Below are 26,459 nucleotides of genomic sequence, written 5' to 3'. Positions count from 1 at the left end.
TGGCCTTGGTGACCTGGAGGGAGTGTCTCTTTAGGCCCTTAAACAAGCAGGTGAGTGGCGGGTGAACATTTCTGATATATTTTGGGAAAACCTTTAAACAAAAAAGAGAGGCAAACTATGAAGCAGTTTTATTAATGAAAAAAATAATCAGAAATTCATTGAAGGAATTAAATATCTTTTTAATTCATGTTGTAAAATAACTTTTTGTGTGATTGAATGCAGGTGACCAACGCTGTTCTGAAGCTGATTGAGAAGGAGCGTAACGGGGAAACCATCAACACCAGGCTGATCAGTGGAGTGGTGCAGTCCTACGGTAGGGTCATGCTATGCTTCATACTGTAGGGTCATGCTATGCTTCATACTGTAGGGTCATGCTATGCTTCATACGGTAGGGTCGTGCTATGCTTCATACGGTAGCTTCATGCTATGCTTCATACTGTAGGGTCATGCTATGCTTCATACGGTAGGGTCGTGCTATGCTTCATACGGTAGCTTCATGCTATGCTTCATACTGTAGGGTCATGCTATGCTTCATACGGTAGCTTCATGCTATGCTTCATACTGTAGGGTCATGCTATGCTTCATACGGTAGCTTCATGCTATGCTTCATACGGTAGGGTCATGCTATGCTTCATACGGTAGGGTCATGCTATGCTTCATACGGTAGGGTCATGCTATGTTTCATACTGTAGGGTCATCAGTGTTTCCCATACATAGACCATTGTGTGTTGCGGCGCCACAGAATCAACATCGAGCGCCACGAATTGATTGTCTTTTTTTTATTTATTTTTTATTGTATTAAAAAAGAATTTTTTTTATTTATTTTTTCAATAACGCGATTTGGAAATCTAAAAATCGTTCCGTCCATTCATCTCTGCATAGCACTCGTTCTCCCCGTCATTCACACACACACACACACACACACGGAGCGAGAGCGACGATGCTAACACATGAACCCACCGATGTCACCCGTCGCTTAGCAACCGGACACACTGGGGTTGATAAGTTACCGGACTACTTTAACTACTACGGAGTGATAATATCAAAGACGTGAATCAGGCAATAAATCCAATTTCCTTGACAGCGGTAATGTTCGGTGTGCATTAAAGTACAGACGGAGTGGACCAATTGCGAACTACTGAAGCTGCTCCAAGTTAAACCCCAAACTAATCGGAAGTATTTATAGCGGACTACACCACCTATTCTATTCCGCATAGAATTGTATTCCGAACCGATTGAGGCGTATATATATGATACTTTTCTATTCCGATTGAGCTGTTCTTCCACATCTATGCGAATCAGATGTGTCCGCATGTAAACGCGGAGTTACATGCACACTCACTGACGGCCGCGTCGCCGTGCTGCGCCTGCGCTGCCACCCCCCCCCCCCGCGCACCACACATTGGTCCTTGGTCTGTGGGAAACACTGGTCATGCTATGCTTCATACTGTAGGGTCATGCTATGCTTCATATGGTAGGGTCGTGCTATGCTTCATACTGTAGGGTCATGCTATGCTTCATACGGTAGCTTCATGCTATGCTTCATACGGTAGGGTCGTGCTATGCTTCATACGGTAGCTTCATGCTATGCTTCATACGGTAGGGTCGTGCTATGCTTCATACGGTAGGGTCATGCTATGCTTCATAGGGTAGCTTCATGCTTTTCTTCATAGGGTAGGGTCGTGCTATGCTTAATACGGTAGCTTCATGCTATGCTTCATACGGTAGGGTTGTGCTATGCTTCATACGGTAAGGTCGTGCTATGCTTCATACGGTAGCTTCATGCTATGCTTCATACGGTAGGGTTGTGCTATGCTTCATACTGTAGGGTCATGCTATGCTTCATACGGTAGGGTCGTGCTATGCTTCATACGGTAGGGTCGTGCTATGCTTCATACGGTAGGTTCGTGCTATGCTTCATACGGTAGCTTCATGCTATGCTTCATACGGTAGGGTTGTGCTATGCTTCATACGGTAGCTTCATGCTATGCTTCATACGGTAGGGTTGTGCTATGCTTCATACGGTAAGGTCGTGCTATGCTTCATACGGTAGCTTCATGCTATGCTTCATACGGTAGGGTTGTGCTATGCTTCATACGGTAGGGTCGTGCTATGCTTCATACGGTAGGGTCGTGCTATGCTTCATACGGTAGGGTTGTGCTATGCTTCATACGGTAGGGTCGTGCTATGCTTCATACGGTAGGGTTGTGCTATGCTTCATACGGTAGGGTCGTGCTATGCTTCATACGGTAAGGTCATGCTATGCTTCATACGGTAGGGTCGTGCTATGCTTCATACGGTAGGGTTGTGCTATGCTTCATACGGTAGGGTTGTGCTATGCTTCATACGGTAGGGTCGTGCTATGCTTCATACGGTAGCTTCATGCTATGCTTCATACGGTAGGGTCATGCTATGCTTCATACGGTAGGGTCGTGCCCTGGGCTATGCTTGAATCTGGCACACTGGGTTGGCTCTTAACTCATGTTCTGGCTTTAGGATCAAGGATGAAATGAGGCTGCTATTTTAAACGTGTATTATTGTTGTTTGTTTGTAGATTGAGGGATGAGGCCAATAACACAGTAACCCTCTATAAATCAAACATAATATATATGCTTGTGGCCATGCAGGCACTCAAAGGATTTCAAAAATACATCTAGAATGAATTTGAATTTAAAACATAATGGTAACACTGATAGTTTTCCAGGCATTGATCCTATTTCTTCTTCAAAAACTAAAAAATTGCCCTCCATACAATACAGCGTGTTTAGCACCTAATACCTTAATATTGATGTTGGCACCACTCCATAAATGAACACAAAATATTCAGTGTTCATTTGGACCAACGTTCTTCAGATAAGAATATGCAATGATGTATTTTAAGCAGCGCACAAACATGACTTTGGATTTGTGTCCGTATCTAGACTGTTATCTAAACTAGTATTCCATTCTGTCCCAGTAGTCAATGTGAATGTGCCATGCATGCATGCATAACACAAACAACATATACATAATAATGCAAGCAGCCAATACACATAATCAAAATGCACTGATGAATTCCAAAAATCTTTTTTTAGAATTGGAAACTAGGGAAAGGGTTTTGCAAGTTTCCTACCCCTTGCTCCGTATTGACAACGCCCTGTGGAATCAAATCAATGGTTCAGTGACGGATGAATTCAATGACTGACCGATCCCCCCCCCCCCCCCCCAACAGTGGAGCTGGGTCTGAAGGAGGACGACACGTTCGCCAAGGGCCCCACGCTGTCGGTGTACAAGGAGTACTTTGAGAGCCAGTTCCTGGCGGACACGGAGCGCTTCTACACCCGGGAGAGCACAGAGTTCCTCCAGCAGAACCCCGTCACTGAGTACATGAAGAAGGCAAGTCCCTCCCGCCCTGTCTCACCACCATGGTGGGATTTTAAAGGTCCCAGATCATGCCACCAGGTGTGAGTGTGATTAGCCGTTACAAACCGTTTTGAAAACCAGCCTCTTCTGACATCACAGGTGGGCGTGTCCACCTGTGATGTATGACGGATAGATGAGCAACGTCTGCTACCGTCCGCTGGGTAGGCTGGTAGACTGATCTACCCAGCACACATCTAGGTGGACACGCCCACCTGTGATGTCAGAAGAGGCAGATTTTCAAATGGGCTTGTAACGGCTAATCACACTCGCACCTGGTGGTATAATATGACACCTTTAAATGGTTCCACTCCGTCTTTAAATGACCCTTGACCTACGAAGGCTGCTGCCCAAGAAGTCCGCAGAAGAACGGGTGTTGAGGCGAGAGTGCAGCCAGCATAGCATCACGCCTCTCCGTTGACACTAGCGGGGAACGTAGGCCCCACTGGGTTTGTGTTTCACTGGTTGCTGCTGCTGTGTGATGACCCGTACACTGGGCGTTATAGGAGATGCTACTTTACTCATTCCTGGTGGGGAATACCGAAGCACAGAACTGTAGTATAAATAATTAATCAAATGAGTATATACAGTATATAATAAACAATCAATAACATCATCTTCACAAAATAAATCAACATACCCAATATGACTATTACCAATGTTAATGAATTGCAAAAAAATGAATGTCAGCATTAAAAACAGTTGATCTCAACATTACTGAAAGAAAATGTTACATTATTGAAAAGCTAAACATTATTGACCATTAGACCAAGTGTAAGCGTCTAAACGGGCAAGTGTCCCGGCCGGCCGATGTGAGGGAGGGGGTCTAACTCGGGCTGGGCCATTAATCGAATTTTGATCGCGATTTCAATTTTAGCGTCAAACTATCTATTTATTTTTTCTCAGTTCTCAGTTGCAAAGTGTTTTTTTTGGGAAAGACATGCTGAATAAATACATCATGTTTTCAAACTCAAAAATAATCGTTTCAATAATGGGGATTTCATTATTGACCAAAATAATCGTGATTATGATTTTGTTCCATAATGCAGCAGCCCTGTGTCAAACCCCGTGGTGGTCTGTGTCTAACCCCGTGGTCTCAGTCTCTAACCCCGTGGTCTCAGTGTCTAACCCCCGGTGGTCTCAGTGTCTAACCCCCGGTGGTCTCAGTGTCTAACCCCCGGTGGTCTCAGTGTCTAACCCCCGGTGGTCTCAGTGTCTAACCCCCCGTGGTCTCAGTCTCTAACCCCCGGTGGTCTCAGTGTCTAACCCCCGTGGTCTCAGTCTCTAACCCCCCGGTGGTCTCAGTCTCTAACCCCCGGTGGTCTCAGTCTCTAACCCCCGGTGGTCTCAGTCTCTAACCCCCGGTGGTCTCAGTGTCTAACCCCCGGTGGTCTCAGTGTCTAACCCCCGGTGGTCTCAGTGTCTAACCCGGTGGTCTCAGTGTCTAACCCCCGGTGGTCTCAGTGTCTAACCCCCCGGTGGTCTCAGTGTCTAACCCCCGGTGGTCTCAGTGTCTAACCCCCGGTGGTCTCAGTCTCTAACCCCCGGTGGTCTCAGTGTCTAACCCCCGGTGGTCTCAGTGTCTAACCCCCGGTGGTCTCAGTGTCTAACCCCCCGTGGTCTTCCCCTGCAGGCAGAGGGCCGTCTCCTGGAGGAGCAGCGCCGGGTCCAGGTCTACCTCCACGAGTCCACCCAGGACGAACTTGCCCGCAAGTGTGAGCAGGTCCTCATCGAGAAGCACCTGGAGATCTTCCACACCGAGTTCCAGAACCTGCTGGACGCCGACAAGAACGAAGGTATGGGGGGGGGGGAGAGGGAGAGGGAGGGAGAGAGAGAGAGGGGGAGGAGGGAGGGAGAGAGAGAGAGGGAGAGGGAGGAGGGAGACGGAGGGGAGAGAGGGAGGGGTAGAGAGAGAGGGGGAGGAGGGAAGGATCAAGTGGTGCACTGACTGCTGGGAAATGGATCAAGGTTGAAGTTTATTTGTCATGTGCACAATAACAGCAAGTCCAAGTCCTTAATGGCCATGAAATGATTGTATAAAGCTTTTCCTCAACTGGGTGACATAACAAGGTGCAAATAACTATTTTTAAGGTTGTTTTTTATTGGGTAATGGATAACCACGCAATCGTGAGTAATTTCTCCATTCTCACTTTAATAATCCTAATGGCAAAGAGGAGATGATTGGAGGTGTGGCCTCTTCTCAAACCTCTGTTATCAGGGCTCGGACTGCCCTTCACTGAACCACGTTTACTCAGAGACTATGACTGGAAATCCAGTTCTTCTTTCAGATACGCTAAGATATGATTGGTGTTTCCTATTTACAGCGCACACGTTTTCCTTTGAATCAAATGATTGACACATTGCAATGCGTATGTCCTGTAAGGACCCCTCCCTGAATGAAACCGTGGGGGGTGGGTCTACCATCTGCGGGGATGGTCATGTGATGCAAACACTCTTCATAACGTGTTCCCCTTGAGACACACCACAGATTGTTCTTCCCCCCCCCCCCTCCCCAGACCTGGGCCGCATGTACAACCTGGTGTCCCGGATCGCCGACGGCCTGGGGGAGCTGAAGAAGCTTCTGGAGACGCACATCTTCAACCAGGGCCTGGCCGCCATCGAGAAGTGTGGCGACTCGGCCCTCAACGTAAGACACCCCCTCTGGGGGGCCGCACCGAGCCCTCCCTCACTCCTCGACCCTTAAGGGGTACCTCCGGCCAACATCAAACCCAGGGTCTTTGGTCTGCAGCGTGAGCTGTGCCCCTAGCCAGTAACATGGAGGCCGGACATCGCGCCGGGCAAACCCTATACTTGATTTTCAATGACAAAAGTATCAGGAGGGCTTATTTGATTGGTTTACAAGCCAGCACAAAGACCCTGCGTTCAATATTCGCCGGAATTACACTTTAAGGAATGCTGGCTTGTATTGACCCAGTTTCTGGGGCCGAGTGATTGACGGCTGTCACCTGTCTCTTTCAGGACCCCAAGATGTACGTCCAGACCATCCTGGACGTGCATAAGAAGTACAACGCCTTGGTCATGTCGGCCTTCAACAACGACGCGGGCTTCGTGGCGTCTCTGGACAAGGTGAGGCCCCGGGGCCCCCTTTACCCTCGACAGGCGGCAGTGCTGGGGGGCCCGACCATGAAGCCCCCATTGTTCAGTCCCACTTCAGCATACCACCGGTGTCCTATCCACACAATAACAATACAGAATATATATATATATATATATATATATATATATATATATATATATATATATATATATATATATATATATTTTTTTTTAATAAACCTTATTTGGTTATGCCTTTCTGAATATTTTTTTTATTATGAAGGCTTTTAAATGTTATTTATAATATTCTCAATATAACGTTGTAAAATCTTGGTCTTTCTGAAGTTCCACATTGCACTGTATCCTTACGAAATGTGCGCGTCTCCTTTTGAACGATACAATTGCATCACATGCTCTTTATTTAACCAATGTGAACTATTTTGCCCCTTCCTCTTTGTCTGTCTGTCTGTCTGTCTCTGTCTCTGTCTGTCTCTGTCTCTTTCTCTGTCCCCCTCTCCCTCTCCTCTCGGTCTCTCTCTCGCTCTGGGTCCCCCTCCCTCTCCCGCTCTCTCTCTCTCTCTGTCCCCCCCTCCCTCCCTCTCTGTCTCTCTCTCTGTCCCTCCCTCCCTCTCTGTCTCTCTCTCTGTCTCTGTCTCTGTCCCTCCCTCCCTCTCTGTCTCTCTGTCTCTGTCTCTCTCTCTCGCTCTGGGTCCCCCTCCCTCTCCCTCTCTCTCTCTCTCTGTCCCCCCCTCCCTCCCTCTCTGTCTCTCTCTCTCTCTCTCTGTCTCTCCCTCCCTCTCTGTCTCTCTCTCTCGCTCTGGGTCTGTCTCCCTGTCTCTGTCTCTCTCTCGCTCTGGGTCTGCTCCCCCTTCAGGCCTGCGGGCGGTTCATCAACAACAACGCTGTGACCAAGATGGTCCAGTCGTCCAGCAAGTCCCCGGAGCTGCTGGCCCGCTACTGTGACTCCCTGCTGAAGAAGAGGTCGGTCCCAGCACGGGCCTTCTGCACTGCAGGGCACACAGCCCTGAATCACACGTCCAGCCTCACAATGCCTCACAGGCCACAATATAGGGCCCTGAACCAATTCAACCGCAGAAGTGACGTGCCATGACTATAAATGTAACCAACTCGCTCCAAAGCTTTCGACATTATCAAATTAAATGTAATGAAGTTAGAAACCAAAAATGTGTGTACCTGTAAAAACAGCTTGAACCACAACACACCTAGACTCAATTCAGTTGGATTGTTGGTTTAATGTATTTATGGTGTGAAATTTGTTTTCAAAGAGATTTTTCTGTAAAAGCTTTTGATAAAAAAAATTTTTTTGGAGAAATCTGAATGCGTTAGGAAACCAGTCGGTTCCTTGATCAATACATTGCGATACATTAAGATTCATCACATCGTTTTCCATGCTAACCTATCCTTGAAGTTGAGGCGTATTTGGTTAAATAGTTGAGCACATAACTCACAATACATGCCAGTTGTCGCACCACATTAGGATTGCAAGAATGTGTGTCCTGTGTGATATTGCGTTATATCCGTGTTCTTCTTCTGTGTTTTTTACATCGGTGTTATTGTGTCCACAGCTCAAAGAACCCAGAGGAGGCGGAACTTGAAGACACGCTCAATCAGGTGGTGAGTGAGACCTGTCGTTTGATGGAGAAAGTTTGATGTTTTTGAGGATGTCGCCATTGTCATGGAATAACTCGCTGATTGGGGATATCTGTCGACTACCAGTCTGAGTACAACCAGTGTGATTTATACCTGCTGATGGGAAAGTGCAATTCATTTAAAGCGTGTTGTAGCTTCCAGTGATACTAGAGAATTTAGAAGGTATTTGAGTGAAATCCTCGACTCTCTGAGTGCGAAGGCAACGTCCCAGAACCGTTGCCATCACGCGACCTCTCTGCTATTTTAATCTGTGGTCAGATGGTGGTGTTCAAGTACATAGAAGACAAGGACGTCTTTCAGAAGTTCTACGCCAAAATGCTGGCCAAGAGGCTGGTTCACCAGAACAGCGCCAGTGACGACGCCGAGGCCAGTATGATCTCCAAGCTCAAGGTAGGACCTCCATGATGACACGTGGACCTCAATACTTCCTGCTCAGTCTGGGGGAGCTCTACGTACACACTGTGTGCCATGTGTGAGGCGGCCATGGGATGATATCTGGGCCGAATCAGATTTCGCTCAAATTGGCGTCCTCCATTGTATTTGTCCCTAGCGAACCGCCGCCTTCAATTAGAGACGCTCCTTCCGACACCATTTTTAAATCTAGGCTCAAAACACACCTCTTCTCTCTGGCCGTTCCTCCCCTTTTGTGATATGTTGTTTATTTTTATGTTTTTTCATGTACTGTCTATGTATGTGGTATGTGTTCTTTTATATGCCTCTTTGCACCATGTACGGCACTTTGGCCAGTGAAAACGTTTTTTAAATGTGCCTTATAAATAAACTTGACTTGCTTCCTATAGCTCCATTATTGAGGAATGAGGCATTCAGAATGTGTGGCTTCATTTCCTCGCTTCTGTCCTTCAACAGCAAGCGTGTGGCTTCGAGTACACGTCGAAACTGCAGCGCATGTTCCAGGACATCGGAGTGAGCAAAGACCTCAACGAACAGTTCAAGAAGCACCTGCTCAACTCCGACCCCTTAGACTGTAAGTGTTCGGCTCGCTTTTCTTTCTGTTTCCATATTGAGTCACAAATAAAACCGGTGGTGGATTTCCTGCCCGTGTTGGCAAGTATTCAATCTAATCTAATAAAGGCTTAGTCACTCGCTATGATATCTGCCTCCAGGATACAGACCGCTCGCGGTACAGTCAGGGATATGGATCCGTGCGCTGTGTCTACGGCTGGTTTAATGAATAATGCATGATATAAGAAAGAGCTGTTTCATTGTTAATAATGCATCATTCCCTTTCCAAATGTAATTATTCTATATTCTTCTATAGTCTAGATTTACTTAAAGAATACTTCATCGTTGGATTGCTTGAAGCTCTCTATAAAATGAGTTCACCAGTGACCTGCAGGGAGGAAATAAGGTTCACACAAGTAGAACAAAGATCCTGATGCAGGGCGGCGTGTGGCGGCGTGTGGCGGCGTGTGGCGGCGTGTGGCGGCGTGTGGCGGCGTGTGGCGGCGTGGGGCGGGGCGGGGCGGGGCGGCGTGTGGCGGCGTGTGGCGGGGCGGGGCGGCGTGTGGCGGCGTGTGGCGGGGCGGGGCGGCGTGTGGCGGCGTGTGGCGGGGCGGGGCGGCGTGTGGCGGCGTGTGGCGGCGTGGGGCGGGGCGGCGTGTGGCGGCGTGTGGCGGCGTGTGGCGGGGCGGGGCGGCGTGTGGCGGCGTGTGGCGGGGCGGCGTGTGGCGGCGTGTGGCGGCGTGTGGCTCACGGGGCGGGGCGGCGTGTGGCGGCGTGTGGCGGCGTGTGGCGGCGTGTGGCGGGGCGGGGCGGCGTGTGGCGGCGTGTGGCGGCGTGTGGCGGCGTGTGGCGGCGTGTGGCGGCGTGTGGCGGGGCGGCTGGTAACCCGGCGGAGGTCAGTACGATCCCCGGCTCCTCCGAGCGGAGTGTCGAGGTGTCCCTGAGCGAGACGCCTCACCCCGACTGGCTGTCGCCCTGCAGGGTGACAGCGCCGTGGGTGTGCAGGGGGGGGTGAACGTGGGGTGATAATGTGACGCGCTTTGAGAGGCCGCTGGTTAGAAAGGCGCTATGAATGCAGACCACTTACTGTGTGTGTGTGTGTGTGTGTGTGTGTGTGTCAGTGGACTTCAGCATCCAGGTGCTCAGTTCCGGCTCGTGGCCTTTCCAGCAGTCCTGTACCTTCGCTCTCCCCTCAGAGGTAAAGCTCTACTGCACCACGGGGGGGGCATTACCGGGGGTGGGGGGGTGTTAACGCGGGCGGGGTACTAACGCGGGCGGGGTACTAACGGGTCTCCTTCCCCCTCAGCTGGAGCGGAGTTACCAGCGCTTCACCGCCTTCTACGCCAGCCGCCACAGCGGCCGCAAGCTGACCTGGCTGTACCACCTGTCCAAGGGCGAGCTGGTCACCAACTGCTTCAAGAACCGCTACACCCTGCAGGTACCCCCCCGATGAACCTCAGGGCCAATCGGCACGGTGGCAGTGCAGGGCAAGATACCTAACCTCAACGCGTGCGTGCGTGTGCGTGCGTGTGTGTGTGTGTGCGCGCGCTAAGAGTGTGGCGTGATAAAAGCAGCGCATTATACTTTCCAAATGTATCAATAGTCAAATCAAATTCCGTCACGCCCACCCTGACACCAGTCGGCCGTGTTCACGTTGTGATGGTGGCTCTGTGTGTCGGCCGTGTTCACGTTGTGATGGTGGCTCTGTGTGTCGGCCGTGTTCACGTTGTGATGGTGGCTCTGTGTGGGCGTGTTCACGTTGTGATGGTGGCTCTGTGTGGGCGTGTTCACGTTGTGATGGTGGCTCTGTGTGTCGGCCGTGTTCACGTTGTGATGGTGGCTCTGTGTGTCGGAGCGTGTTCACGTTGTGATGGTGGCTCTGTGTGGGCGTGTTCACGTTGTGATGGTGGCTCTGTGTGTGGGCGTGTTCACGTTGTGATGGTGGCTCTGTGTGGGCGTGTTCACGTTGTGATGGTGGCTCTGTGTGGCCGTGTTCACGTTGTGATGGTGGCTCTGTGTGGGCGTGTTCACGTTGTGATGGTGGCTCTGTGTGTGGGCGTGTTCACGTTGTGATGGTGGCTCTGTGTGGCCGTGTTCACGTTGTGATGGTGGCTCTGTGTGGGCGTGTTCACGTTGTGATGGTGGCTCTGTGTGGGCGTGTTCACGTTGTGATGGTGGCTCTGTGTGTGGGCGTGTTCACGTTGTGATGGTGGCTCTGTGTGTCGGAGCGTGTTCACGTTGTGATGGTGGCTCTGTGTGGGCGTGTTCACGTTGTGATGGTGGCTCTGTGTGGGCGTGTTCACGTTGTGATGGTGGCTCTGTGTGGGCGTGTTCACGTTGTGATGGTGGCTCTGTGTGGGCGTGTTCACGTTGTGATGGTGGCTCTGTGTGGGCGTGTTCACGTTGTGATGGTGGCTCTGTGTGTCGGAGCGTGTTCACGTTGTGATGGTGGCTCTGTGTGTCGGCCGTGTTCACGTTGTGATGGTGGCTCTGTGTGTCGGCCGTGTTCACGTTGTGATGGTGGCTCTGTGTGTCGGCCGTGTTCACGTTGTGATGGTGGCTCTGTGTGTCGGAGCGTGTTCACGTTGTGATGGTGGCTCTGTGTGTCGGAGCGTGTTCACGTTGTGATGGTGGCTCTGTGTGTCGGAGCGTGTTCACGTTGTGATGGTGGCTCTGTGTGTGGGAGCGTGTTCACGTTGTGATGGTGGCTCTGTGTGGGCGTGTTCACGTTGTGATGGTGGCTCTGTGTGGGCGTGTTCACGTTGTGATGGTGGCTCTGTGTGTGGGCGTGTTCACGTTGTGATGGTGGCTCTGTGTGTCGGAGCGTGTTCACGTTGTGATGGTGGCTCTGTGTGTCGGAGCGTGTTCACGTTGTGATGGTGGCTCTGTGTGTCGGAGCGTGTTCACGTTGTGATGGTGGCTCTGTGTGTCGGAGCGTGTTCACGTTGTGATGGTGGCTCTGTGTGTCGGCCGTGTTCACGTTGTGATGGTGGCTCTGTGTGCCTCAGGCGTCCACCTTCCAGATGGCCATCCTGCTGCAGTACAACGCCGAGGACCTCTACACGGTGCAGCAGCTCACCGACAGCACGCACATCAAGATCGTAAGCAGAGCGCTCCTTTCACTCATCCAGAAAGTGTGTGTGTGTGTGTGTGTGTGTGTGTGTGTGTGTGTGTGTGTGTGTGTGTGTGTGTGTGTGTGTGTGTGTGTGTGTGTGTGTGTGTGTGTGTGTGTGTGTGTGTGTGTGTGTGTGTGTGTGTGTGTGTGTGTGCATCTGACGAGGTCTCGTTCATGCTCTGCTTTCAGGACATCCTGTCGCAAGTGCTGCAGATCCTGTTGAAGTCCAAACTTCTGGTAGGTGCCTGCGCCTTATTGACAAGGAATCTTACACCGAATGCTTGAAGTTCATGTAACACCACGACAACCAGAGAAGAACATGCTATACGTCATAGTTTACGATTGATGCCTATGGATCGTTTGGATTCCTAGGCTGGATCAGAATGCATGTCTTGCATACATTTGCTGCTATTGCAGTGTCAGACGGATGTCTGACATTTCTCCTGATGCAGGCTTTGTAAATTGTAGAGTATGTACTTTATCCAAAATGACTCAACACACCAGAATGTTTTGTACTTGGCAAGGAGTGTAGAACGGTTTACAGACTCCCATTGGGATTGGCCTCTTAATAATCCATGAGGTGTTGTGTTACACGTTGCACAGTGCCCGATGGCTCGGTAGGACCGCTGCTTGGTGTGTGAGGAACGGCCGTGCTGGCCACCGTCAGCCTGGCGATGCTTAGCCTGGCTGTTCGCAGCAACCCTTCATATCTGTGTATGTCTGTGTGTTCAAGGTGCTTGAGGATGATGGTACCAATATGGACGAGGCAGATTTCAAACCAGAAACCGTTATTAAACTCTTCCTAGGGTATAAGAAGTAAGTTCAAGCCGACTTCTAATGTCTTAGTTTTTTCACCTTCCTTCCTTCTTCAGTATTTGTGCAAAAAAGAAGCTTGTTCTTTCTTTTTCTTTGGGGCGTCCGGATGAAGAACCGGCTCATTAAACGCACGCTAATTGTCTCCCACTGTAGTAAGAAACTGCGGGTGAATATAAACGTGCCAATGAAGACGGAGCAGAAACAGGAACAGGAAACCACACACAAGAACATCGAGGAAGACAGGAAGTTACTAATACAGGTGCGCTTTCCCTCAGTGTTACGAGTCAGACTGCAGAGTGATCCCGTAATGACATTTCCCCAGGCTCAATGTGGTGTAACAAACATTATAAATGAATAAAATGGCATTCTGTGCTTATCTACTGTTAACCGCATTGGATAAGGACATCATTTATGAGCTGAAATCGGGACAGACTGTAGGAAAACATGTGAAAGAGTTTAAAGGTGATGTATTATACCGCCAGGTGTGAGTGCGATTAGCCGTTACAAGCCGTTTTGAAAATCGTCCCCTTTTGACATCAGAAGTGGGCGTGTCCACCTAGACGTGTGACGGATAGATGAGCAGCGTTTGGTACAGTCCACTGGGCGGGCCGGTCTATCCAGCACACATCTAGGGGGACAACGGCTTGTAACGACTCATCACCCTCACACCTGGTGGTAAAATGTGTCACCTTTAAACATTAAAAGTAAATGAGATAAACCTATCTAGGTGACGGATCATTAAAGGTGCCGTCCCGTGTTAATATTGTAGCCCCGACTGAAGCCCTTGTCTTGCTTTGGAAATGGAGTTAAAGTTCCCGCATTAGCGCTAACGTTACGGGGAACTACTGGGCCGCGGCTCCTCCACTGTCTGACGCCCAGCGTGTTGCCCCCCCGCCTCTGACCTCCAGGCTGCCATCGTTAGGATCATGAAGATGAGGAAGGTGCTGAAGCACCAACAGCTGCTGGCCGAGGTCCTCAACCAGCTGTCATCCAGATTCAAACCCAGGGTTCCCGTTATTAAGGTGCTTGGACGCGCACACACATCACACACTCGCACTCTTTACTACCCCACTTACTGTCAGTGGAAGGATATAGGAAGGATATAATAGGTATCTTAACTCTGGTTGATTTTGCAGTGGGCCACCATAACCCTGAACACACAAAAAAAACACATAACCTAAGAAATGGGCCCGGGTTTAGTCTGTGTGTACCTGAGAGGACGGCCTCACCACCTCAGAGCGAGCTGCGTACCTGAGGGTGACGCGTCTGTTCTCCATTCCCTTCTGCTCCAGAAATGCATCGACATCCTCATCGAGAAGGAATACCTGGAGCGCGTCGACGGGGAGAAAGACACTTACAGCTACCTGGCTTAACGCGGCCCCTCCCCCCCCCCCCCCCCCCCCCTTCATTCAGCCGTTTGTTTTTATACCAGACCCCCGGCGCCCACCGGCCTCGCGCTAGGAACACAACTGACGGGCGCCTCCCCTCTTTAAGGCCCTGTGAACACACACACACACACACACACACACACACACACACACACACACACACACACACACACACACACACACACACACACACACACACACACACACACACACACACACACACACACACACACACACACACACACACACACACACACACACACACACACACACACACACACACACACACACACACACACACACACACACACACACACACACACACTTTTTCCAAAACGTTGTGCATTCCCTGCTGCAGTATCGGTTTGACCAGCAGGGGGGGGTTTATCTAGTGTTACCGATGTATGATTTGGCCACATACTTCTACAAAATGCATACAAACACACACACACTCATATCCCTGCACACAGACATGTGAAAGGAAGTTCAGAGCACCAAAAAGCAATCCGGTTGCCACGGTGGATATCCCTGTAATTGTTAGTGTTTTTAAACTTGGCCACGGGACCTGACTGCGTTGTGGTTGTCAGTACCCCACCCTCGACCCCCCACATAGGAAGTGACCAGAAACGCCTACAGATAGAACATATTTTAACGGAAGAAAATATTACCGACAACCAATGTCACTCTGAAGACCTTGTCACTCTCTTTGTAAATTTGACATTTACAGTGCAATTACTTAATAAACTTTACCTTGAGTTACATGAACTTTGCATGCCACTCAAAACACATCAATGAGTTGCTTGCTTGCTTAATTCAACGGCTTTGGGAGGGGAGTTGTTAGCAGGAAACACTCCTTCAGCAAAAGGTGAATGTGTGCGTGTGTGTTTATATATATTTATATACGTATATGTATACGTGTGTGTGTATATATACGTATATATATGTGTATGTGTGTGTGTGTGTGTGTATATAAGTGATCTGTTGGTTTGAAGCAGGGCATCCATGTTGAAGCGTCATCATAAAGGAAGTGAACTGTCTTTTGTTGAATCAAAAGGACATTAATAAAAAGTTTGTAAATACAATCTCTGACGTCCTGTCATTCTGTGTTGTCTTGTTGCTCCTGAAGTGAACCCTGAATGTGGAGCAGATGTTCATGTAGATGCTCTAGTAGCTCGTCACTGTGTGGAAGCCTCCAGTTTCCTCTCCATCACTGTGCAGACCTAGTATTATAAACCTATAAATATAAGTTTATTGCATATCAATTGCACTATTATAACTGAAGACTTTCTAATGTGTTAAATGTTTCAGAATTTTGTGCTATTCTCGACGGCAACTCTGACAGAAACATGTTGGTGATGTCTTCTTATGTCCAGCCTATAGGTCTGCTTTTACTTTGAACACGACTACATAAATACCTTATTTTATAAATATTTGTGTATATTTATTATAATAATTGGAACTTAGTTATTCCCTGAGGGCCTCTCTGTGTCAAATGTATTGTTGTGCAACTTTTGAAAGGACTAAATAAAAATACAATATGTGAAATAACTCGTAGGCCTATATTGTAAAATTTGGGACGAAGTGGGCGTTCATTTTTTTTATGGAAAACATTTTCTTGCAAGGAACTAATCTTAACATATGTTGACGTTTGTAAATTGGGGAAATCTTGTCAATTCGGTGGGTTCTGTAATGCAAGTAGCTTTACAAGTCACCTACGCTTCTCATCGTGGAGCAACAGCAAGTCATTGGACAAGGTGTCAATTAAGCGTCATATGCTGTTGAAAAGTTAGGGGGAGTTCATAAATTCAATCGGTTGGTTAGTGAGCACACCTGCACCACCGCCACCATAGTGATTTAGACCCAGGTACACGGTAGTCCACTGCCGGTGTTCGCTGCTCCTCCGCCAGTAACAGCGCCGTGATGGATCCGGCACTTTCCACGGACACGGGGCCGGACGGGGGCGTCCACGTGAAAGACGCATTGTCTGAGAAATGTCAGAAATTATTTTTGGAGTTCCTGGAAGAGTGAGTATTTTGGTCTGATCTTGCTCTATAAAGGCGTATTTTGGTAATCATACCCGACGTGCGTGTGTGTGAAGTCGATCTACCTTGAATACTTTCTATTTAATTGAGTCTAAATATTGTGCTTCACATGAAAAAAGTCTGCAGTTTCCACCGAATATTCCCGAATTGATCATTGTGATATTTGTTGTGCACCAATAACCTCGAGGTAGAACTGACCAGAAAGCGGTTGTTTCAGGTTTCAGAGCCCGACAGGTGAGCTGGTGTACCTGGCGGACGCTGAGGAACTCATCCGTCCCGAGAGGAACACGCTGACAGTCAGCTTCGTGAACATTGAGCAGTATAACCAACCGCTGGCCACTACCATTCAGGAGGAGTACTACAGGTTACACACAGACGCACGCACGCACACGCACGCACGCCCACGTGTTTGTTTTTAGAAGAGTATCCTACAGAATGTTGCATCGGTTTGGGTTCAAGAATGCCACATAATTGCCATTTCAGTGTGTGTGATTCCAACAGGATCCACTCTCCCGCCCTACAGGGTCTACCCGTTTCTGTGTCAGGCTGTGCGGCACTTTGCCAGAGACCACGGGAACATCCCTGCGTCTAAGGAGTTCTACGTTGCCTTCTCTGAATTTCCGACCAGACAAAAGTAAGCGTTGTTTCTTTACGTGTCGGGACTCCGGATCGACACCAATATGGTGGCATTTAGGACATGCATCTCTCTGGTGGCAATAAAAAGTAATGGTCCCTTGACTTGAGTTTATTTAAAATAATTTTTGTTAATGTTATTCTTCTTCTCATGCTGTGTTTATAAAAAAAATTATTGTTGTACGTTTTTTTTTCTTTTGAATAATTGATGTACGGAGGCCTACTTCAAATTTCAGACAAAATGGATACAATCACCGAGTTCTGTGGCACCAAATGAAGTGCCAACGGCCACAGACTGAGATGTGTACTGTGTATCTGTTCTGGAGGAGGCCTGCACGTTGCACCTCGTTCAATGAATGGAGGGTCACGCTGTGGTACGTTTCCCCCCCCCCCCCCCCCCCTCCCTCCAGGATCCGGGAGCTCACGGCGGCTCGTATCGGCTCGCTGCTGCGGATCAGCGGGCAGGTGGTGCGCACGCACCCCGTGCACCCCGAGCTGGTCAGCGGCACCTTCTTGTGCCTGGACTGCCAGTCGCTCGTCAAGGACGTGGAGCAGCAGTTCCGCTACACGCAGCCCAACATCTGCAAAAACCCCGTGTGCGCCAACCGCAAGCGCTTCATGCTGGACGCCAACAAGTCGCGCTTCGTGGACTTCCAGAAGGTGTGTTCGGAGTGGATGGAGTGATGGGAGTTCACTGGCTACCAAAGCTCCCCTATGGGGGGGTGGCTCTCCGGGTAGAGCGCGGAGTGTGTGAGTGTGTGTGTGTGATGAAGGCTCTCCTGTGTAACTTAGTTTCAGTTTCAGTCCTTACCTGAGCACTTGTGTTCTCTAATGATGCCCCCCCCCCCCCCCCCCAGGTGCGTATCCAGGAGACGCAGGCGGAGCTACCCCGGGGCTCCATCCCCCGCAGCGTGGAGGTGGTCCTGCGGGCGGAGGCGGTGGAGACGGCCCAGGCGGGGGACCACAGCGACTTCACCGGCACGCTCATCGTGGTGCCCGACGTGTCTGCGCTGGCGTCCGCAGGTCCCCCCCCCCCCCCCCCCCCCCCCCCGTTCACGGAGCAGACTCCTGATTCACGTCTGAAGTCTGTTCTCGTCTGATGTGCCTTCCTCTTCGTCTCCTCCTCTTCGTCTCCCCCCCCCCCCCCCCAGCCGTGCGCTCAGAGACCAGCAGCCGGCTGACCGGCAGGGAGGGCTTCGACGCGGACGGCGTGGCGGGCCTGAAGGCGCTGGGGGTCCGGGACCTGTCCTACCGACTGGCCTTCCTGGCCTCTCACGTGGCCCCCACCAACCCAAGGGTCAGTGGGGGGGGACTACCTTCGGTCTGACCCTGTGTGATCGGCCTACACGAGGGCTGCTCGATTATACACAAAATCATAATCAGGATTTTTGTTTTGGTCAATATGGAAATCACGTTTATTCCAACTATTGTTTTTGAGTTTGAGAACATGATGCATTTATTCAGCCTTTCTCGCGAAAAAATACACAATGGTCAAATCGAGAATAATGTACAAATATGTATCCAGCAACAGATCTGCAATATCTACGAACTATTTAATGAAAAAATAAATACATTTAAATCAAAATATCTAAAAAATAATCTCAACACGACTATATTAGTTTGGAGAACGTTTGCGCAAAAATCGAAATCACACTAAAGATGTGGTTAATCGCCCTGCCCAAGCCCACCCACCCCCAGGATGCTCCCTGACGAGCTGAGAAGCTCCCGTGTTTGTCCCTGTGTTTGTGGTAGCCGTGTACAAAAGGAGGAGGATTATCTCTAAATGAAGACGTTGATGCAGTGCAGCCCAATGTCATCGTAACGTTGTGTGTGTGGTCAGTTTGGGGGGAAGGCCCTGCGACAGGAGGACCAGACGGCTGAGAGCGTGAAGAACCAGATGACGGTGGAGGAGTGGGAGAAGGTGTTTGAGATGACCCAGGACAAGAACCTCTACCACAACCTGTGCACCAGCCTCTTCCCCACCATCCACGGTAACCCAGCTCCTCACGGGATACAGAGGATCTAAAGGGGGGGGGGAAATTACCTTTTTTTTTTTTCAACCAAGTCGGTGATTTGGGCTTTTTGACTCATTTAGGAGCATCTTTAGTTATGCTCACCTCATGACTCCAGCTGGAAGTATTCTCGTATTGTGTTCCCAAAGCGTTAATATTTATTAATCACATAATATGGTTGGAACTACATTTGAATTAACAAAAGGTTAACCAAACACTGGTTACTCCTTCAGCTTTTTTTATGGTTGAATTAAAGTAGTACTATAATTTGACATTCCAACCATCAGCCTACATAAAATCTGTAAAGTACATGCATAATGGTTTGATCTTTCTCACGTTTCTCTGGCAATTTCTTTTATGAGATGCAGTGTCCAATTCAGATGAGATGTCTAAATTCATAAAAAGCCCTCAATATTTTTAGAAGATGAACCTATTCAAGTTCTTATTTATACACTAGTCTCCCCTCTAGCAGAGGCCTAGAATAAAGAACACTTGAACACTTATGTTCAGTATACCACCATGTGTCATGTGAGGGGAAATGTTGACATGCAGGGGTTTTCTGGTAGAGATAAAGGGAACTTGTGACCGGTCCTCCCGCAGGCAAGAGATTAACAAAGGGGAACTAGATAACACCGGTTAACATATGGGGGGGCTAGATAACACAACTTGAAGAAAACAAGCCTACATTTGTAAAACTAAACCAATTTAGTTTTTTCTACCACGGGAGAAATTGACTTAATGACTCTCCCGGGGTTGCCAGGTAACGATGAGATCAAGCGTGGTATCCTGCTGATGCTGTTTGGCGGCGTTGCCAAGACGACCATGGAGGGCACATCCCTCAGGGGGGACATCAACATTTGTATCGTCGGAGACCCCAGCACCTCCAAGAGCCAGTTCCTCAAGTACGACCCGTTCACACACTCCTTTTAATTTCCTCAAATTGTGCCGCAAGAGTCTCTAGATTGCATCCATCAGTTCAACAGACTAGACTGATGGGATTGGAACCGGTTGGTGATAAAGGTGACAGTATACCACCAGGTGTGCGTGTGATTAGCCGTTTGGAAAATCTGCCTCTTCTGGCTATAACAAGTGGGCGTGTCCACCTAGATGTGTGACGGACAGATGAGCAACGTTCTCTCCAGTCCACTGGGTACGCTGGTACTGATCTATCCAGCGCACCTCTAGACGCGCCCGCATGTGATGTCAGAAGAGGCCGATTTCCTAAACGGCTCGTGAAGGCTAATCCCGCTCTCACCTGGCGGTATGGTACGGGACCTTTGTTTCTGCTCTGTGTTCCCGTCCCCTCCCGACCTCAGGCACGTGGTGGACTTCGCGCCGCGGGCGATCTACACCAGCGGCAAAGCCAGCAGCGCCGCCGGGCTCACGGCCGCCGTCGTCCGGGACGAAGAGTCCCACGAGTTCGTCATCGAGGCCGGAGCCCTCATGCTGGCTGACAACGTACTGACCACCACGACCACCTCCTCCTGTCGCTCACCACGACCTGTTGACCACGACCTCTCCTCCTGTCGCTAACCACGACCTGTTAACCCCCACTACCCCTCCTCCTGACGCTAACCACGACCTGTTAACCACGACCCGTCCTCCTGCCACTAACCACGACCTGTTAACCACGACCCGTCCTCCTGCCACTAACCACGACCTGTTAACCACGACCCGTCCTCCTGTCTTTAACCAGTACCCCTCCTCCTGTCTTTAACCAGCACCCGTCATCTATCCCTTTAATAATGATCCATGACCCAAATATTTGAATTGAAGTGCAACATTTAGCCACACTTTTTTGTCATTTGTACTTCATTAATTTGGTCGATTTTTATGAAATTGAACAAGACAAATTTTAATAAATGTGATTGTCGATCGAAGATTCGTTGCAGCCCTGTACCACGGAGAATGCATGATCTGTAATTCAGGCGTAGCCTGTGTTTAATGCTGTCTGTGTGTTAAAGTGATTAGCTGCTCCCTTGTGTGCCAGTAGCCTTGATTCTGATGGGTTTTATTTGTGTTTCCGTCTGTATCTAGGGGGTGTGCTGTATCGACGAGTTTGACAAAATGGACTTGAAGGACCAGGTGGCAATTCATGAAGCTATGGAGCAGCAGACCATCTCTATTACCAAGGCCGGAATCAAGGTCCCTCACTCCCTCCCCACTCACTCGCCTCTCTCTAAATGCTAGGAACCATTTTAACATTGTCACCATGACACCGTATGAAGGTACCCTCCAATGACTGGAGGGTAACTTTAGTTTAACACCGTATGAAGTGACCGACCAATGACTGGAGGGTAACTTTAGTTTAACACTGTGTGAAGTGACCGACCAATGACTGGAGGGTAACTTTAGTTTAACACCGTGTGAAGTGACCGACCAATGACTGGAGGGTAACTTTAGTTTAACACCGTATGAAGGTACCCTCCAATGACTGGAGGGTAACTTCAGTTTAACACCGTATGAAGTGACCGACCAATGACTGGAGGGTAACGTTAGTTTAACACCGTGTGAAGTGACCGACCAATGACTGGAGGGTAACGTTAGTTTAACACCGTGTGAAGTGACCGACCAATGACTGGAGGGTAACGTTAGTTTAACACCGTGTGAAGTGACCGACCAATGACTGGAGGGTAACTTTAGTTTAACACCGTGTGAAGTGACCGACCAATGACTGGAGGGTAACTTTAGTTTAACACCGTGTGAAGTGACCGACCAATGACTGGAGGGTAACGTTAGTTTAACACCGTGTGAAGTGACCGACCAATGACTGGAGGGTAACGTTAGTTTAACACCGTATGAACTGACCGACCAATGACTGGAGGGTAACGTTAGTTTAACACCGTGTGAAGTGACCGACCAATGACTGGAGGGTAACGTTAGTTTAACACCGTGTGAAGTGACCGACCAATGACTGGAGGGTAACTTTAGTTTAACACCGTGTGAAGTGACCGACCAATGACTGGAGGGTAACGTTAGTTTAACACCGTGTGAAGTGACCGACCAATGACTGGAGGGTAACTTTAGTTTAACACCGTGTGAAGTGACCGACCAATGACTGGAGGGTAACGTTAGTTTAACACCGTGTGAAGTGACCGACCAATGACTGGAGGGTAACGTTAGTTTAACACCGTGTGAAGTGACCGACCAATGACTGGAGGGTAACTTTAGTTTAACACCGTGTGAAGTGACCGACCAATGACTGGAGGGTAACTTTAGTTTAACACCGTGTGAAGTGACCGACCAATGACTGGAGGGTAACGTTAGTTTAACACCGTGTGAAGTGACCGACCAATGACTGGAGGGTAACGTTAGTTTAACACCGTGTGAAGTGACCGACCAATGACTGGAGGGTAACTTCAGTTTAACACCGTGTGAAGTGACCGACCAATGACTGGAGGGTAACGTTAGTTTAACACCGTGTGAAGTGACCGACCAATGACTGGAGGGTAACGTTAGTTTAACACCGTGTGAAGTGACCGACCAATGCCTGGAGGGTAACGTTAGTTTAACACCGTGTGAAGTGACCGACCAATGCCTGGAGGGTAACGTTAGCTTCCTCTCTAAAGGCCACGCTGAACGCCCGGACGTCCATCCTGGCCGCGGCCAACCCCATCGACGGCCACTACAACCGCTCAAAGTCCCTGAAGCAGAACATCAACATGTCCGCCCCCATCATGTCCCGCTTCGACCTCTTCTTCATCCTGGTGGACGAGTGTAATGAGGTGGGCGGCGCCCAGAGAGCCCCCCACCTGGGGGGGCCACCGCACCTGGGGGGGCCACCGCACCTGGGGGGGCCACCCCACCTGGGGGGGCCACCCCAGCTGGGGGCGCTCTAACCCTAACCCGTCAGACACGTTTCAGCGCTCCATCTTTGCTGGCTGGTCTCACTGGATTTAAAGTCACAATGTGTGACATTTGAATTAGCTGGTAGCTTCTATATTATAAGTTGATCATCTTTAGTCAATGCTTGTCGATGGTTATTTCAATAATGTAATCAATAGTATCACATTCTATAACTGATAAATGCCTACCTCTCATTTTGTTTAAAGTATGGTTCTATCAAAACACTCCCTGCACTCTGTGAAGGGCCCAATCTCACACGTACATAAACAAACCTGTTATGTTTGACAGATCTAGTGTGCAGTGCTGCAGTTCCAATAATTGCAGTTTTAATGTGTCAGTTCTGTCTCTGTTTTGGTAAAGTCTGTCTGTGGTTTAAGGTGACGCTCCCTGTGTGATGTGTATCCCAGGTGACGGACTACGCCATCGCTCGGCGAATAGTGGACCTGCACTGCAGGAACATGGAGTCTGTGCAGAGGGTGTACTCCCCGGATGAGGTCCAGAGGTATATCCTCTTTGCCAGGCAGTTCCAACCCAAGGTCAGTTGTGATTTTTTTTTTTTTCTTTTTATATGAACTTTTGATACAGCTCCTCCACTTTCTAAGGCTCTGTGGACTCTCGTTGTCTGCATCACTATTGAACCCTAGTGTAGTATGATATTAACGTTATAGAAAAGGGGTAGATTTTCCCGCTAATTCGTCATAGGACGGCCCTGGACGGAACTGAAGCAAGTGTATGGTCTCGATGTGACGTTTCAACACTGAGCTTGGGCTACAGAGTGAGAGTATTATAATTGTCCTGGCGTATAAATACCGGGCCCCCCCCCCCCCCCCCAGATCACGCCCGCCGCCCGGGAGTTCGTGGTGGAGCAGTACAAGCTGCTGCGGCAGAGGGACAGCACGGGCAGCATGAAGTCGGCCTGGAGGATCACGGTGCGGCAGCTGGAGAGCATGCTGCGGCTGTCTGAGGCCATGACCCGCATGTACTGCTCCGACGAGGTACCGGCCCCCCCCACTGCCCGGCCCCCCCCGGCCCGGTACCCAGACCCCCTCACTGCCCGGTACCCAGACCCCCTCACTGGTCTCTGAATCACGTGTGCCCCCCATTAGCGGCCGGTTGCAGTGTACACAGAGACCAGCTGATGCTAGACCGGTGGTCAGCGTCTGGGAGAAGACGGTCGCACCACGGCACTAGAAAGGTGTCGTAGCGTAGAACGGGGTACTGCTTTGTTCACCCCCGATGGGTGTTCCAACCTGCTAGTTGTAATGTGAAGAGCCGAACCCAGAGACCTTCTCTCCAGCCCGCTCTTCGTCCCCAGGTCCAGCCCAAACACGTGAAGGAGGCGTTTCGTCTGCTCAACAAATCCATCATCCGCGTGGACTCTCCCGACATCAACTTTGACAACGAGGAAGACGAGCAGGAGATTCACGGTACTAGGGAAAGTGTGTGTGTGTGTGTGTGTGTGTGTGTCCCCCGTAGGGGGTGGGAATAAGGGCGAGATACTGGTAACGATGAGTTTGGGTTTTGTCATACTTGTTGGGGTACAGATGAGGGGGAAATAAAGAACACTGACGTTGTATAACATCAATTTGTTTGTGTAACGTTTTTTTATTTTTCTTACATAAAATGAATTGTAATATGGCCCTCATTAAGATGTAGCCTTTAACAGATGGTGGCAGCTACTTCAATAAATGCCCTTTTTTAAAGGCGATTATATTTAGGCCCAATCCCATTTCTACCCCTTACCCCTTCAAAACAAGGGGGAGGGATAAGTGGAAGTAAGGGGTAGAAAAGGGATTGGGCCTTAGCCTTTAAAGAATAACATGAAGCAGTGACGGCCAAACGACTTCAGTCACCCTCTGCTCTCCCTCTGCAGACCAGAACGATGCGGCCGAGGCCCGAGAGAAGGGAACCAATGGGGTCAACGGAGCGGTGACGGACAAGGAGCAACAGCCAATCACAGAGAGCACCTCTGCCCCTAAGGCGGTCTTGAAAATGTCGTTCGCAGAGTACCGCAAGATCTCCAACCTCATCGTCCTCCACATGCACAGGATGGAGGAGGGCGAGTTCAACCCTTTTTCTGACCTGCATATAATGGGGACCTTATACGATCTCTGCATAAGAAGTAAATGTGCATGATATAACTGGTGTTTCAATATGCTGATGTGTAGGCAAAGTACAGCTCTAGATATATTGTTGAGGGCAGGCTGACTCTAAATCTATGGGAAAACCCAGTTTTAATAACGACTTTCTACTCGAGATGAATGACGGTACCACAGTTCATGAGTGGTCTCATTTGGGTTTAACCACTTTAACCCATTGGTTTAACCACCGCATTTAAAATGCATGCATGCTGATGTTGCTTTATGGAGGATCTTTTTTTTTTTTTTTTGGTCATTAGATCAAGGAAGAACATTTTGCAATGTGAATCTTTAATGCAAGTTGAGGCGAATGCTTTGAATACGTTTCAGTCGGAGATGGCGTTGATTTTTATTTCTCCATCCACAGTCGATGAGGAGGGTTCTTTGAAAAAGAGTGAATTGGTCAACTGGTATCTGAAAGAGATGGAAAGTGAAATTGAAACAGAGGAGGAGCTGATCTCAAAGAAAACGCTGTTTGAAAAAGTCCTTCACCGGCTCATCAACTATGTAAGAAATGCTGTCAAGAGTTATTCTATGTCTTCATGCCCTGCATACTTTTTCGCATCATTTCAATTTTAACTTGGATCATATATTCTGAATGTATTGTGCATGTCAAATCTTTACAGTTGCTTCAGTTCTCTACACCTTAATCACAGGGGTGCACATCACATGAGTGTATCTCATGGCGTTAATTATGGCCACTAGCCCGCCAATAGATCCTTAATTAACCTAATGAGCTACAGCTGAGCTACGGCCCTGCTATTACAAATCGATGATCAAGGCATATCGTTTTCAGTGTCAAGCAGGAGATGGCGCTGTTGCGTAGCTTTAAGACGTTGCCTTCTCTCTCCTCCACCCGTTCAGGACCACGTCATTATTGAGCTGACTCAAACGGGCCTCAAACAGTCGAAGAACGGGGAGGCTCCGACGACTGAAGAGGACCCCGTCTTGGTGGTCAATCCCAACTACACATTAGAATAACCCATTTTTTCTTATCTGTGCTTTGAAAAATAACATTAAAAATTGTATTTGCATAACTAGTCTTCTGATGTCAAATTATTTCATTTTAGGCTATGGATTGACTAACTGGCGAGGTCTTTCGACCATCACTTTACGCTTTGTAATATATGAAGAACACTGGTTCCTGCTTATATTGGCCTGTCAGAATAGTGTGTGGGGGGGGGGTGTCGCTATCCGTATGCTTCGAGGGCAAACCGGGTGGCCTACGGCTGCCCAGATGAAACTGCAATGCATTTCACTATTAATGCCATTTGTTTTATGCCATCTATTATAACTTTTCTCAAATATATAATGCACCATATACATTTTACCCAGATTAATGTTATTGCTCTTATAAGTAGAGGCACTTCTCGCTGACA

At 49.1% G+C, this 26,459-nt stretch overlaps 2 protein-coding genes across 3 annotated transcripts; both read left to right on the top strand.

Annotated features, from left to right (window-relative positions):
- Window positions 1-5: 5 nt before the first annotated feature.
- Window positions 6-14,621, top strand: LOC132462535 (cullin-1-like; the record flags this gene model as incomplete). The annotated part of the gene is made up of 18 exons (XM_060058090.1): window positions 6-50; window positions 223-313; window positions 3,212-3,379; window positions 5,037-5,195; window positions 5,916-6,046; window positions 6,379-6,486; window positions 7,331-7,437; window positions 8,043-8,091; window positions 8,386-8,517; window positions 8,995-9,112; window positions 10,212-10,288; window positions 10,397-10,528; window positions 12,099-12,191; window positions 12,395-12,442; window positions 12,939-13,021; window positions 13,175-13,280; window positions 13,930-14,043; window positions 14,314-14,621. Coding segments are annotated over 18 exons (1,842 nt in total), but the record flags the coding sequence as incomplete, so codon positions are not given.
- Window positions 14,622-16,090: 1,469 nt separating this feature from the next.
- mcm6l (MCM6 minichromosome maintenance deficient 6, like) lies at window positions 16,091-26,117 on the top strand. 2 transcript variants are annotated; one of them, XM_060057903.1, is made up of 17 exons: window positions 16,091-16,433; window positions 16,669-16,815; window positions 16,975-17,085; window positions 17,495-17,744; window positions 17,942-18,107; window positions 18,236-18,381; window positions 18,925-19,075; window positions 19,857-19,998; window positions 20,413-20,554; window positions 21,134-21,241; window positions 22,666-22,821; window positions 23,350-23,478; window positions 23,776-23,937; window positions 24,258-24,369; window positions 24,816-25,001; window positions 25,448-25,587; window positions 25,877-26,012. In XM_060057903.1, exons 1-17 carry the CDS (start codon window positions 16,330-16,332, stop codon window positions 25,904-25,906), a joined length of 2,382 nt encoding a protein of 793 aa, XP_059913886.1. In that variant the 5' UTR covers window positions 16,091-16,329; the 3' UTR covers window positions 25,907-26,012. The 2 variants fall into 2 exon arrangements, with proteins under 2 accessions (XP_059913886.1, XP_059913885.1); XM_060057902.1 differs by having other exon boundaries at window positions 16,093-16,433; window positions 25,945-26,117.
- Window positions 26,118-26,459: the final 342 nt, after the last annotated feature.

The sequence above is a fragment of the Gadus macrocephalus genome, chromosome 8 (assembly GCF_031168955.1).
Source record: "Gadus macrocephalus chromosome 8, ASM3116895v1".
Taxonomy (NCBI): domain Eukaryota; kingdom Metazoa; phylum Chordata; class Actinopteri; order Gadiformes; family Gadidae; genus Gadus; species Gadus macrocephalus.
The sequence above is the reverse complement of the archived record's forward strand: the minus strand, read 5'-3'. Positions and strand labels throughout refer to the sequence as shown.